This window comes from Bombus terrestris, chromosome 16, assembly GCF_910591885.1.
Source record: "Bombus terrestris chromosome 16, iyBomTerr1.2, whole genome shotgun sequence".
NCBI classification, from domain to species: Eukaryota; Metazoa; Arthropoda; class Insecta; order Hymenoptera; family Apidae; genus Bombus; species Bombus terrestris.
The window spans coordinates 4,273,925-4,286,988 of NC_063284.1; the positions used below are offsets into that span (position 1 = coordinate 4,273,925).

Consider the following 13,064-nt stretch of genomic DNA (forward strand, 5'->3'; position numbering starts at 1 on the left):
ATTTTATCTAGAATGAAATGGGCGATTTCGATTTATTATTGGATTGTTTGAAGATAAGCTATAATTAGTATTGTTGATTCATTGGGATTACAATGTTTAGATTAGATTTCAGTTGGGTTATTTAAGCACTTTTTGTTTTGTTATTCTCTTTATTAGAAGTAACAAGTTTTGAGATTTAGTTACCTATCTCTTTGGATTTTTTCCTTCGATCAACTTTATTACACAAAATATAGAATAGTACTAAAGTAAAATACTTTGTAGTTAAATAACTTAGTCTAAACTGTTGTGAATCACTTCTAACGCAAAAATCAAATTCAAATATAATTTCATTGTTAATTTGAAACTTTCTTTGAGTCGGCCCTTGTACTCCCAATTCTAATTATCCATTAAATTTCATTGGAATCGCCCAACCTAAAATAACAATGAACATGGGATCACTTCCAAGACAAATTTATTTCACAAAACTGGTACAATAATACGAAGCAAAAGTCGACGCACAACCATCACAGAGGAAGTATAATACACAGTACACAGTACTGCGCGAAACAACACCGTTCACTCCAGCATGGTAGAGGAATCACGTTGCACGTGCCTGGTCGGTTCTTGTCATGAGGTTCGTAGAAACGACCGGTCACCTGCTCTTAATCGTTGCTCTCTGTAACTGGCGAATCGTCTGAAACAGGATTATTTCGTTAAAACTTTCGAATGTGGATGTCGTCGACCGAAAAACTTCCTCCGGCAAAGGGGAATCCCGTTTGGCTTGTTTCCTCGTAAGCCATTTCTATTGTCTTTCCATTGTTTCCTACGCGTTTGTACTTCCTACCGGTCGATACTGTCTTTCTTACTATTTTTTGTTGTACTACACAATGGTGCGCCGTGAAAAATTGTTATGTAAACGTGTACTTATTTTAGATTAGGAATGTAATAGTAACTTTGAGAAAACTTGATGAGGAATGACTACTATTCAGTTTTAATTGTAAATAATGTTTATTTAGATTAGAAATTTATCAGAAAAGTTGTGTAATTTTTCTTAGACCGATTTCTATTAAAATAATATGGTTTCTGTGAGGAGGACTTAACGCAATGGTATTGTATATTTTAATTTTATGGTGAATAATAGATTTTGTGTAGAGATTACACGTATTGATACTTCAGAACTTTTTTCTTTTTTATATAGGGAAAGAAGTATAAATGAAACATATACCCTCTTTGCATCCTCCAGGCTGGCAGGAATATATTTTGAGTTCACTGTCTGCGCTAAACTACTATAATCCCTGTAAAGTATGTATTGATCCTTCAGGCACTGCTTTATCGTCAGTATTCTTTTCTGTAATTCGGCAAGCCCACCTTTGGCTTTAAATATTGAATCCTCCTCATCTGTTATTACGAAAAAAAGATACATGAATTAAAGGAAATAGAAATGAATGAATTAAAAGAAAAATAATCTACCAGGCTTTACAAATGCTGCGATTTTTGGAAATTCAAGCGGTTTGAAGACGGATAATTTAGACGACGTCATGCCTGGACCAAATTCTAATCGCGTGCCTTCCAGCTCCAGCAAGTAATTACGGATGTCCTCGCGTTCTTGTTGCAGTCTGAGTATTGCTGCGTGCTTCCGCAGATTATGCATTTGTCTGCATTCGAATCTCGAGTGCTTCCCCTCTACTTTGTTACAATTTGGTGATTTTCGATTCTTCGACGACCTCGAAACTTTCTTACATTTAGTCTTCTTCTGTTTAACTCTTTGATCACAATTAGTCTCCTTGCCCTATAAAGATTTTTGGTAAAAGATTCACAATTTTTTACATGTTAAAGAAATATTAAAAGTACTAGATTGTCCAAAAATTTGTTCTCTAAAATATTTACCGTCTTAAATTTTTCTAGAGATGAAGAGTCACTGTCATAATCTACGGCATCTACAGCTGGAAGCTTCGCTATAGTTCCACAATTTTTACAAGGTCTAGGTTTATTTAGGCTACTTAAAGCTTCTACTGGGGTTTGAACCCTACTTCTCCTAACTATGGCATTAATTGCATCTTTATTCAATTTTCTTAAAGTACAGGTAACATCAGACTGTTTTGGTGTCTCTCTTAGAAGTTTCTCTTCGCTGAAATTCGTTTTCGAACTGCCATCTTCTATCTCAGTTCTTGACTTTCCAGTTTCTATTCTGTTAATAAATTCTCCTCTGCCGTACTCGGTCGGCAAGGAAGTTTCCTTCGGGTTCTTTTCACTTTTTCTAAAACAATACAGGAGATATACACGGTAAAGTAATTTATTTCTTCAATTATAGGGGACCGAAGATAACAGAATTGCCTCTTACATGGATGTCATGGACTCTTGGCTGTTTTCCTTATGTTCTGTTAATCTTTCGTGTTCGGAAGTCGAATCAGTTTTCTCCTCTGTGTTTTCATTGGGCAACTTCCGGTACTTTTTTCGACGAACGTGCCTCCGCGTTGGAGTTACTTGTTTAGGTAGCTTCAAAAGATTGATCGGCCCTGCTTCGTCCATGTTCTCCGTTCTCTTCACGTAATTCGATAACTCCTCGTCGAGGCCAATATCACACTCGCTGGTACTGTGCATTATTTTTGGCGCGATCAACTCCACGATTTCTTTGTCTCTGAGAAATGAACATAATTCTAAATATTGTACCTTCGACTGAAGATATTTTCTAAAAAAAAAAATAATTAAAAAAACACAGGAATCTCTATTTTAATAACCTGTCTTCGTCGATCACCGTCTTCTGAACATTCTCTGTCTGCCTGTGTGGAGTAATCTTAATATGTTTCACCCCAGAAATCACAGTATCCTCTACCGAGCTCTTCTCCAGCTTCTGTTCAACAGAACTGGTTGATTCAATGGAACTAGAAGCTTCTTCGAAAGTGTCATCTTCATATCTAGTCTTCTGTTCTTCTTTGAAGGAAATCTTCTCCATGGAAATGTCCTTGTTCATCGTGTTTGATTGTTCAGAGGTGATTTCGCTTTTTTCTTCGATTAGCCTGATAACTTCTTCTATCGTCGTTTCTTTATTATCGCTATTCGACAACGGGACATTGTCCTCAGCCATCGTCATTTCTGGTTCGTACGATTTTTCATCGCTTTTTTTAGAGGAAGTCTCGTTCGCGGATTTAACTGCTTCTGAAATTGTTTCAGAAACATCTGAACGCCTGGAAAACGCTGTAGCGATAGAAGAATTATCATTGTTCCTTGAGGAATCCCGGGATCCTATCGTGGGAATTTTAACCTTATCTTTGGAATTCGTATCCAAGTTTGAGAGACTCTCAGGAAATTCTTTCAACCTTGAATCTTTACTTTCTTCTTCTATTTCAATACTTTCGATTATGGATCTCGTTTTAGGGGATGTCTTTGAAGGTTTATTCAAGGTCACACTGTCACTGATTGAGGATTCATCATCTTTTATGTTGTTGAATGGAATCTTAATCTCCATCTTGGATTTAGAAAATGCCTAAATAAGCGTTGAATATAGTTAAATAAAATAAATTTTCCAATTCGTCAAGAATAAAACATTATTAAAGATTAATTTATAAAGGTATCGATTCCAAAAAAAATATAGATGTGGTATCAATAATATAAAAAATAATTCTCTTCCCTTATAAATACCTCCTACGTTCAATATCCTAATAAACGACCTTGAAATCTTCCACAAGTTATTTAAAATGATCCAGCAGAACTGGTCAATACCTTGGATCTAAATTCCGTCTCTGCATTAGGTGTTGATAAAGCTGAACTATCTTCTTTGTCATTCAAGGTCTTAGATTTGACTTGCAAACTTCTAGATGAACTTTCCAGACAACTTTCAGTGCTGACGTTACTCTGAACTCTCGTGCCCTCGTTACGTTTTATATTATACTTCTTGTCTATCTCCTTCAATCTCAACAGAGCAGCTGTTGCCTTCGAGTGCAACATTTTTCCCTTTTTTTAATTTTTTCTGTTTTCTTGCAGGTCCACCGACTTCTCTGATCTGATTGGACCTTACTGGCTTTACTTGTAGATTTTGTGGCAGTTCGACCAAAGCGAAGTGCGCCTGCTACAAGCCGTTACCAAGGAAACAAATCGGTATACAATATATTCTGAAACCCGATACATCGTCCGGAGCTGTTCCTCCAGGTGATAAGTGGTTGCATCAGCAAGGACCAGAACCTCTATTCAACCAGTTGATTTATCGTGACGCGTGTAAATCGTTAAAACTTCTACATGAACAAATAGAAATATAGAATAAAACGTGAGGGAAGGCTGTGTCTGTTTTATCGACGACTTCTTATTTACTGTGTAAATATGCCGGTCAAGTTTCATTGCCAGACCTACATTTGCTCACGATTACATAATTTTCCGATCGAGAGTGTGCATGATAAGCGATTATTCGTTATTTATCTATTGCTGTGTTTTGCAGCTTAATACAGCAAATTTTTAACAGTACTATGGAATTCTTTTGAATTAATCATCAACATAAAGCTCTAAAAGAACAATTAACATTGATTAATAGTAATGAAAAGTCCATACGTGTAGAAATCTTTATTTAAAATTTGTCAATCTTTAATACAATTATTCACTAATTTCGTTAATTTTGTAAAAATTGTAAGAGAAATTTGGCCCATTTTTTAGAAACATCCAGACAGACCTATAAAGGGCCCTATAGTACCACAATTTACCATGTGGAGTTGACTAAATGACATGTCACTTTGAGGATGAATGCACCAGCTCCTAAGAAGTTTGCCCAAACAGCACTCTCGCGAAAGATCTTTTTTGATGACGAGGCCAATTTTCACCTGCCCTTGTAAAATGACGAAACACTTTCTCCAATCAGCTTTTCATTGTCAAGCCTGTGACGCCTCTTTGTCTATAAAGGCTATGTTATATGAACCTCTTACATAATTTTAATCTATACCTATATTCTATACCTATATTTATTAATCATAACAAAATCAAGAAACAATCCAATGCTGTATACATATATTTAAAACAAATGTATCAAAAGAAATTCATGAAAGTCAGTCCTATTTGAATATTGCTCCCAATAATAGCCATCAGCAGGGCGACCAATAAGAACGTTTCACTGAATCATTATCCCATATCCTCTACTATATCGACAATAGATAAAATGAGGTAATCAGTGACGTGAAGTTATATGCGTGCGGCATGACTATAAACTGCCACGGCGCGGCGCCTTGTTGGTTGAGCGTGGTCAGCTTTGATTGGTGCTCGCGTTTCAGCCAATCAGCATCCTCCATCTGTCTACCCCAACAGCCGCTAACTCACCAACCACGTCCACGATTCGAGCATTATCGGCTAGTTCGTCGTAGAGTAAGCATCATCGTCGACCGGACTTTCGTTGTCCCGGCGTCTGAAAATGCGATTCTTCAGCTTAATTTTCCTTCTGTTGGCGGTTACGATCGTCACCGCGGAAATCTACTTTGAGGAAAAGTTTCTCGACGGTGAGTAAACACACATCTAGATATTTTCCATCGTAATTTCATTCTTATTCTGTAACTCCATTTCGAAATGCAACTACCCAAACCAAAGATAGTCTAGAACAATTAACGGAACTTCCCTACGTGTTTTCATAGGAAAAAACCACACCCATGTCTTTAATTACGATAGTTGTGTAGTAGAGTGGAAAATTGATTTATCGGGGAGTACTTTCCAGAAAGATCTGTTAATAGATTCCAAGAGAGACCGAGCGGTATATTTCTCCTTGGTAACCACACGCCCTTGCCTCGATCGTTTCCGCATTACCGTGCTCTCTATATGTGCATACGGATTTTTACATAATTAATACTAGATTTCATGATCAAGCGCCGTAGAATTGTTTACGATACCATATGCCACAGAGAAAAATCGAAATCGCCGTAAACGTGGCATGAGAACCGTCTCGTGGCAAGGGCTATAAGCATACGTTGCATTTCGCCGACATGACGCGCAATCGATTGGTTGATCTGTGTTGAACGCTGAGAGCGATGCAATTATACAGGGTGTCCCAATAATTATGATACGACCGACAAGAGGGCGATTCTACATAAAAAAATATATCTAAAATATACAATAATTAAAAGTTTTCATACAGAGCTTTGTTCTTAATGAAAACAAATTAGGAAATATATTTTATATGTGTGAACTTAATTACCGACTAGGTATGAATAAACAATATATAGGATGTTTATTCTACATGTGATTTAAGTAAACAAGATGTAAAATTTTCAATTTTAGACCATTCAGTTTATGATTTTCAAGAAAATGTAGTTTGAACACGTTAATTAAATCCGGTACGTATTTAGTAAACTTTTAAACTTAATTTCCTCGGAAACGGAACATCTTATAAAAAGATTTTATTGTGTAGTTTTGACTTATTTTCATATATAGAATAAACTTCTGTTGATTATTCAATTCTGTTCAGTTCGGAATTAATCAAGTTCGGGTATATTTCACAAATTTTCAAATTCCATTTTCTCGAAAACGTCCCATAGCGTCCCATAACAAAATCGTATTCTATACGATATATTCATTTTCAAGAATAGAATCGTCCATTTCTCAATTGTGCCATGATTACTAGGTATTTTGTATATGTTTATCGAGTTTGATTCGATCTTTAGATTGATTTCGTTGTAACATTATTTATATGTATGATAATCGATATAGATATCGATTCTGTTCAAATATAATAACTTTCAGATTACTATCTCTGGCGGAAGATAGTCGATTAAATTCGATGATATGAATTTGATAAAAATATTAAGATTTTCGAAATTGTTATTTATATAATTATTAGATTTTGTTGCATAATAAATGATGCGTTTTCATGAGATCTTGTTTTAGATATTTAAAAACGGTAGAATATCTGGTAATAGCTTTTGTTTGCAAATTATTTATTAGGCAACAATTTATTCTTTATATAACATCTTGTGCTACAAAAATCTTAATGTTTTTATTCTAGAAAATTTCTTGCTGTAGATTGTTTCCTAAATGTGTATTTCATATTTCTTACATTAAAATCATGTAATCAAGGATTTATTTTGTTATAATAAGATTTTTAAACCCATTAGCATCAAATTAGCATTTTCATGAATAAATTTTTTATAGATTCCTGGGAAAAGAATTGGGTATATTCTGAACATCCTGGAAAAGAATTTGGAAAGTTTGTTTTAAGTCCTGGAAAATTTTGGAATAATCCAGAAAATGATAAAGGTAAAGAAATTTTTATATCTTATAGAGCATTTATATGAATTGAAAAACATGATTCTCTATATATACGATTTAATAAAACAACTGATACAATAATTTCTCGTATTTGCAACAGGTATCCAAACATCTCAGGATGCCAGATTCTATGCCCTGAGCACGAAATTCAAGCCATTCAGCAATAAAGACAAAACGCTTGTTATTCAATTTACTGTTAAGCATGAACAAAATATCGATTGCGGCGGTGGATATGTAAAAGTATTTGATTGCTCGTTGGATCAAAAAGATATGCATGGTGAAAGTCCATATCAGATCATGTTTGGTAAGAATCTTTAACTGTTTTAAAGCGATTTGAATAAGAAACCGAGCCTAGAGTCACTGGTTATGCCCTGTGGCATGCTGGTGCTAATGGATCTCGGAGAGCAAATTCTTACTTATGCCCTGAATATAGTAACCATACATATTTCAGGTACCTTTAAAGATACATTAACCATTTCATTAATTAAAGATGATAGATAAAACAACAAAATGTTAGATCTAGCGAATATTAAAAATGCTTATTAGGGTTACTTTCTCTCTTTGTTACAAAAATACGTAGTATGTATTATATGTATTTGGCAGGAATCCAATGAACGTGATCATTGCTAAATGTGATACTTCTTCACAGGACCTGATATTTGTGGACCAGGAACAAAGAAAGTTCATGTGATCTTCAGTTACAAGGGCAAAAATCTTCTGATTAACAAAGATATCCGCTGCAAGGACGATATATATACCAACTTGTATACTCTGATCGTTAAGCCCGACAACACATACAAAGTAAGGGAGTATAACTACAACATTAAGTTGTAGAAATATATATCGAGCCTAGAGTCACATGTTCTCATTGATTTACTGTGGAGAATAGGTGCTAGAGGATCTCGAAGAATAATGATTATCTTGTTCGTAAAGTGTATATAAGTTACGTTACTTATTTACGTTAGTAGCAAAGAACGACATTTTCAGTGATTCATATGTACGTATTTGTTGGAAAATGGTTAGCTTTCCTTTTATTTAAATGTTTGTATTTGTTTTGTAGGTTTTAATCAACAATGAGGAGGTTGAATCAGGTGAATTGGAAGCAGATTGGGACTTCCTTCCACCGAAGAAGATCAGAGATCCGTCCCAGAGCAAACCTGAAGATTGGGACGACAATGCTACCATTCCCGATCCAGATGACCAAAAACCAGAGGACTGGGACAAACCCGAGCACATTCCTGATCCCGAGGCCACCAAACCCGAAGATTGGGATGATGAAATGGACGGAGAGTGGGAAGCTCCAATGATTGATAATCCCGAATATAAGGTTAGTTGTACAAAATTGTGTCTAAATAAATTAAATTCAGATTTATACTCACGTAAATTAATTTCTCTGTATTTAGGGTGAATGGAAACCGAAACAAATTGATAATCCTAACTACAAAGGACCCTGGATTCACCCAGAGATTGACAATCCCGAATACACTCCTGATCCAGAATTGTACAAAAGGGACGAAATTTGCGCTATTGGTTTCGATCTCTGGCAAGTAAAATCTGGTACAATATTCGACAATGTCCTGATTACGGATGATCTTGAGGTCGCTCGTAAATTTGGGGAAGAAGTTTGGAAACCCACTATTGTAAGTATTAAGAAAGATTATATCTAATTATTGGTAGAAATAATGATGTTAGAAGCGTTGCTGATTCTAATGAGCGATAAAAAAGCTGGAATTCCTCGTTGCTGAAGTTACATAATTATTATTACGATTTTGAGTATCAAGTTACATAAATTTATTTGGCGATCATTTGTTGTAGGAAGGTGAGAAAAAAATGAAAGAGGCTCTAGATGAGGAGGAAAGAAAACAGAGACAAAAGGAGGCTAAAGAAAATGAAGATAATAAAGATGATGATGAGGATGAAGATGTGGATGAAGAGGACAATAATGTCCCTGATACTGAAGTAAGCTTTATTTAAAAAATATTAAAAACTGTTCCTTCTATTTAATTCTCATGATGATTCTATTTAGCTCTGATTTAAATTGATTGATAAAATGGCTGGAATTCTTTGTTGCTGAAAACGAAATGAAACAATTCCCATCATCTTAATATTTTGGCCGTATTACTAAAATTTGTCTTCCCGTATTTTTCAGGAGCATGATGAATTGTAAATAATGTGTTGTGATGGACACGAATACAGACTGTATTCCAGGAGCTGTGTGGCCGCGACACGCACTAACTTTCCATAAGAACACATAAAAATCATAGCGATAAAAAAGAAAAACTAACCATTGCCATAAAATGAATCAGATCCCTTTCGATCGAATGAAATTCTACGGGGAAAAAGAAATATTTATTAAATTCGTGGACGATTTGAGTCAGTGTACCCATAAGAGTTCTTTCATTTTTTCTAAAGAAACATGGCCTCATCTTCGTAGCCTGAATTTTCAAACCTAGTCTTCAATCGTTCGATCGTGTTCCATGAAATTCATCGATGTGAGGTTATTGTCCTGAACGTTGAGTGTCAAAAGAAAAAGAAATCAAAGTGCTCATTATGTGCTACCAGAATACATATGGTGTATATATATATATATATATATCATATAGAGTCATCTTGCCCCGTGTCCTCCCCTCCCCATGGCACAGCTCCATGAAAGACTCTTGTTCCGTTTTTGTTTGTCAAGTGTTTTTATATACAATTGAAAGATAATTGAAATGTAATTTAATGATGCTATATTATATATATATATATATAAATATATATATTATATATTATTTCAATTTCCGTACAGTGTACGCGTGTATTAAACATCTTGCTCCAGTTAAAATGTAAGAATGATTGGATGTATGCAGACATGACTGAATGAAATATAAATATAAATATAATTGATACGATTATGTATTAAAAGCAAAACCAAGTAACCAATGTAATAAAATAAATAAGACTTTTCTAGACGTGGCCAGGCCGTTTATTTTCGCCTTTTGATTAATACGGCTATTATCACATGATAGTTACATCATATCAAAGGCAACAAGCTAGACATAACTTCAAAACATTATCACAATTGTTGAATTAATTAAGAAAGATATACGCGGAATGTGCAATACGTAATTTATAAAACAAATTGCAGGTTAATTAAGTATGTAAATATAAAGTCTGAATTTTCTTCATTCTAATCTCATTCGTTCTATAAGGCATAGTCGCTATACATAAATTTTATGATATAGTGGGTATGGTATATAAAGTTTCATGAGCACCCAATTGCTGGGTTAACCAGTCAAGACCTTGTGTAGAACCACAAGCGTTTGTAAGTGAAGATGAGCCTTGTATATGCCATGCTCGACCGCAACATAATTTTTGCAAACACAGGATATCAGTTAATTCTTCGACACTGGCGCAACCAGCGAGGTCCTACAGAATTAAAAAGCAATAGATCAAAAACCCCATAAGTAAAATTAATTGGAAGTCCATCAATGATTCATGTATAAGAAAATATTGTAAAAGATATCTCACTTGCTTATTGGCATATATCAGGAATAAAGCGTCTTTCAATTCGCGTTCATTTACAATTTTTGATAGTTCGTTCTGAGCTTCTTCGAATCTAGATCTATCACTGGCATCAACTACAAAGATTACTGCCTGTGTATTGTGATAGTAATGTTTCCATAGTGGTCTAAACTTCTGTTGTCCACCAACATCCCATAAAGTGAATACCAAATTTTTATACTCTAGACTTTCTACATTAAAGCCAATTGTAGGAATTGGCGGTCCGGAGAGCGTGATGCCTCTTATGGCTGATAGAATGCTTGTTTTTCCAGCACCGTCTAATCCTAAGATTACCACACGCATGTCAATCTTCGTGCCGATATGTACTCTGTTGTCCTGTAATTTCATTATGAATTATTGTGATGCTTTGACTTAATAACGTAAACACTTACACGGCTGAATATTATAGGTATAGAGGACTCAGGTGTGAGGAAGTCAGGGCCAAGTTGAGCATAATGTTGCTGCTGTTGTTCCAACGTAGTTAACACTTCTTTAACTTTCGTTGCGCTACTTAATAACTTCCAATCTTCAGAATCCAAAATACTTTCGCACTGAATGCACACATCAGCTACTTGAGACCTAGTGGTAGTTAAATCCTGTTGTTGCTGGCTTAAAGCGCATAATCTCCCACGGGTTTCTGTTTCAATACAAGAGATAGCTGCATTTTCTTGTTCAGCCAATAGAGCTCTTAGTTCCTCAAAATGCTGACGTACTCTTTGTCTTGCATCTTCTATTGCCCATCCTTCTAGCTCTTGTATCACCGTTTCTAATAACAACATTTATAATAAAGGTTTACTGTGGATTTACTTATTGAATCTTTGCATTAACTACTGTTCAGTAAAGAATTGAAATAAAATATGAAAGTGTTAGAATAACGAGAGCAAACATGCCTATTCTGTGTGCTGTATCTCTCATACTCTCCATAAATTGTGTCATTTTCTGCAGAGCAGTGACAATAGATTTTCTAATATTCTCTGCCTCAACTTCCACCAAAGCTAGCTACAATTAGAATAGACAGTAGAATATTGATCACTAATTATAAATTATGTTTGTTACCTTATGCGTACTATGTCTACCATAATCCTTGCACAAATAGCACATAAGGGAATTATGGCAACCTTCCTGAGTACAAGTAAATTCTGCAACATGTGCTGTATGCACTGGACACTTTGGTTTGTCCTTCGGTTTCTCTGATAGAGTTACACGTTTATGTTTGCTTAAAGTCCTTGAAGAATGAATGGTACTATCACAATTCTCACACAAATGTGTCATACAAATTGTACAATATAATACTGCTGTATGAGCTTCATCTTCATCGCAAGTTTGATTAGATTGGAATCTCTCCCTTTCAAGTATAGATAGTTTCTCACTATTGGACTGTTCTAATCTCTCTAGCAATTCTATTAGAGCAAAATTCTTTTTCAAGTTACAGACATTGTTCTGACTAATGCTTGTTGGCTGTCTATCAAAAGGACACAACAAAAACTGCTGATCTGTCATGCAAGGTCTTAATCGTAAAAGACATGAATGACATACTGTGTGACCACAGTGTAGTAATCTTGGTACTTTTATTCCATCAACAGTAAATACTTCTTCGCAGACACGACATTCCAGTACCTAAAGATTGATATTTAAAACAAAATCAGAAATTTAAGATAGTTTATTTGGTTTGATTTATTAAATATGTTTGACTTACATTGGTTCTTACAGTAGGTTTTAGAGTCTGTTTAAAGTATTTGCTCAGATGATCCAAGTTGTCAGTCATGATAATTTCTTTATTGAAATTAGATATATATGAGAAATTATTAATAGTTACAGAACAATGGGTATTAATGCAAGTACTCCACTTTTTAAGCAAGTTTTAGGTTAGAGAGTATTTTCATATATAAAACTGCATAGAATATTTGTTAGCTGTAATAATTCGTGGTTAATGATATACAAAATTACAATAGACAGAAAATATTTAAATCAGTAATAACAAATTACTTATAACAATTAATAATGTAATTTAATTTTTGTAAAATAAGTTTAGAAACTTAAAATATTTTTGCATAACTTTTCCACGTGTTTTATCATTTAATTATACAATAAGAAATGATTGTTTTAGATGATTTAAAATAAATAAAGTTTTATTTTTTTACTAGATTCAGTGCTGTCTTAATAATTAGATGCAGTTCAGACGAATTTCGTCAATTAACAAGACAGTCTATTCTAAGATCTTCTTGCATTCAAATTTATTAATTGATGATATTAGTAAATTAACAAGTTACAAGTTATATATTATAGATGTCTTTTCTATAATTTTATATATA

The 13,064-nt window shown here is 34.4% G+C and overlaps 3 protein-coding genes across 5 annotated transcripts; 1 reads left to right on the plus strand and 2 right to left on the minus strand.

Annotated features, from left to right (window-relative positions):
* Window positions 1–434: 434 nt before the first annotated feature.
* LOC100643791 lies at window positions 435–4,972 on the minus strand. 2 transcript variants are annotated; one of them, XM_012319812.3, is made up of 7 exons: window positions 3,700–4,972; window positions 2,718–3,463; window positions 2,321–2,617; window positions 1,867–2,236; window positions 1,450–1,768; window positions 1,205–1,377; window positions 435–673 (listed from the first exon to the last, which is right to left on the minus strand). In XM_012319812.3, the coding sequence occupies exons 1-7, from the start codon at window positions 3,922–3,924 to the stop codon at window positions 632–634; spliced, it is 2,172 nt and encodes a 723-aa protein (XP_012175202.3). In that variant the 5' UTR covers window positions 3,925–4,972; the 3' UTR covers window positions 435–631. The 2 variants fall into 2 exon arrangements, with proteins under 2 accessions (XP_012175202.3, XP_020723840.2); XM_020868181.2 differs by having other exon boundaries at window positions 3,619–3,841.
* A 312-nt stretch (window positions 4,973–5,284) lies between these two features.
* On the plus strand, window positions 5,285–10,160 carry LOC100643307 (calreticulin). Its single transcript, XM_003403152.4, has 8 exons — window positions 5,285–5,450; window positions 7,093–7,197; window positions 7,310–7,513; window positions 7,859–8,010; window positions 8,270–8,536; window positions 8,613–8,849; window positions 9,025–9,168; window positions 9,359–10,160. Exons 1-8 carry the CDS (start codon window positions 5,366–5,368, stop codon window positions 9,374–9,376), a joined length of 1,212 nt encoding a protein of 403 aa, XP_003403200.1. The 5' UTR covers window positions 5,285–5,365; the 3' UTR covers window positions 9,377–10,160.
* Window positions 9,624–13,028, minus strand: LOC100643431 (E3 ubiquitin-protein ligase TRIM23). Of its 2 annotated transcripts, XM_048413289.1 has the most exons (7): window positions 12,894–13,028; window positions 12,449–12,663; window positions 11,809–12,369; window positions 11,643–11,751; window positions 11,145–11,518; window positions 10,720–11,088; window positions 9,624–10,617 (listed from the first exon to the last, which is right to left on the minus strand). In XM_048413289.1, the coding sequence occupies exons 2-7, from the start codon at window positions 12,515–12,517 to the stop codon at window positions 10,423–10,425; spliced, it is 1,677 nt and encodes a 558-aa protein (XP_048269246.1). In that variant the 5' UTR covers window positions 12,518–12,663; window positions 12,894–13,028; the 3' UTR covers window positions 9,624–10,422. The 2 variants fall into 2 exon arrangements, with proteins under 2 accessions (XP_048269246.1, XP_003403201.1); XM_003403153.4 differs by lacking the exon at window positions 12,894–13,028 and having other exon boundaries at window positions 12,449–12,792.
* Between the last annotated feature and the right edge of the window lie 36 nt (window positions 13,029–13,064).

Bases quoted from the DNA above. Each gene is read 5' to 3' on its own strand.
- LOC100643791 (XM_012319812.3), bottom strand. From the start codon at position 3,924: ATGTTGCACTCGAAGGCAACAGCTGCTCTGTTGAGATTGAAGGAGATA. The intron at 1,769-1,866 runs GTAAATATTTTA...AAATCTTTATAG, and splicing joins CTCTAGAAAAATTTAAGACG to GGCAAGGAGACTAATTGTGA. The intron at 1,378-1,449 runs GTAGATTATTTT...TCGTAATAACAG, and splicing joins CGCAGCATTTGTAAAGCCTG to ATGAGGAGGATTCAATATTT.
- LOC100643307 (XM_003403152.4), top strand. From the start codon at position 5,366: ATGCGATTCTTCAGCTTAATTTTCCTTCTGTTGGCGGTTACGATCGTC. The intron at 7,514-7,858 runs GTAAGAATCTTT...ACTTCTTCACAG, and splicing joins TCCATATCAGATCATGTTTG to GACCTGATATTTGTGGACCA. The intron at 8,011-8,269 runs GTAAGGGAGTAT...TTTGTTTTGTAG, and splicing joins AGCCCGACAACACATACAAA to GTTTTAATCAACAATGAGGA.
- LOC100643431 (XM_048413289.1), bottom strand. From the start codon at position 12,517: ATGACTGACAACTTGGATCATCTGAGCAAATACTTTAAACAGACTCTA. The intron at 11,752-11,808 runs GTAACAAACATA...TTCTAATTGTAG, and splicing joins GTAGACATAGTACGCATAAG to CTAGCTTTGGTGGAAGTTGA. The intron at 11,089-11,144 runs GTAAGTGTTTAC...ATGAAATTACAG, and splicing joins TACCTATAATATTCAGCCGT to GACAACAGAGTACATATCGG.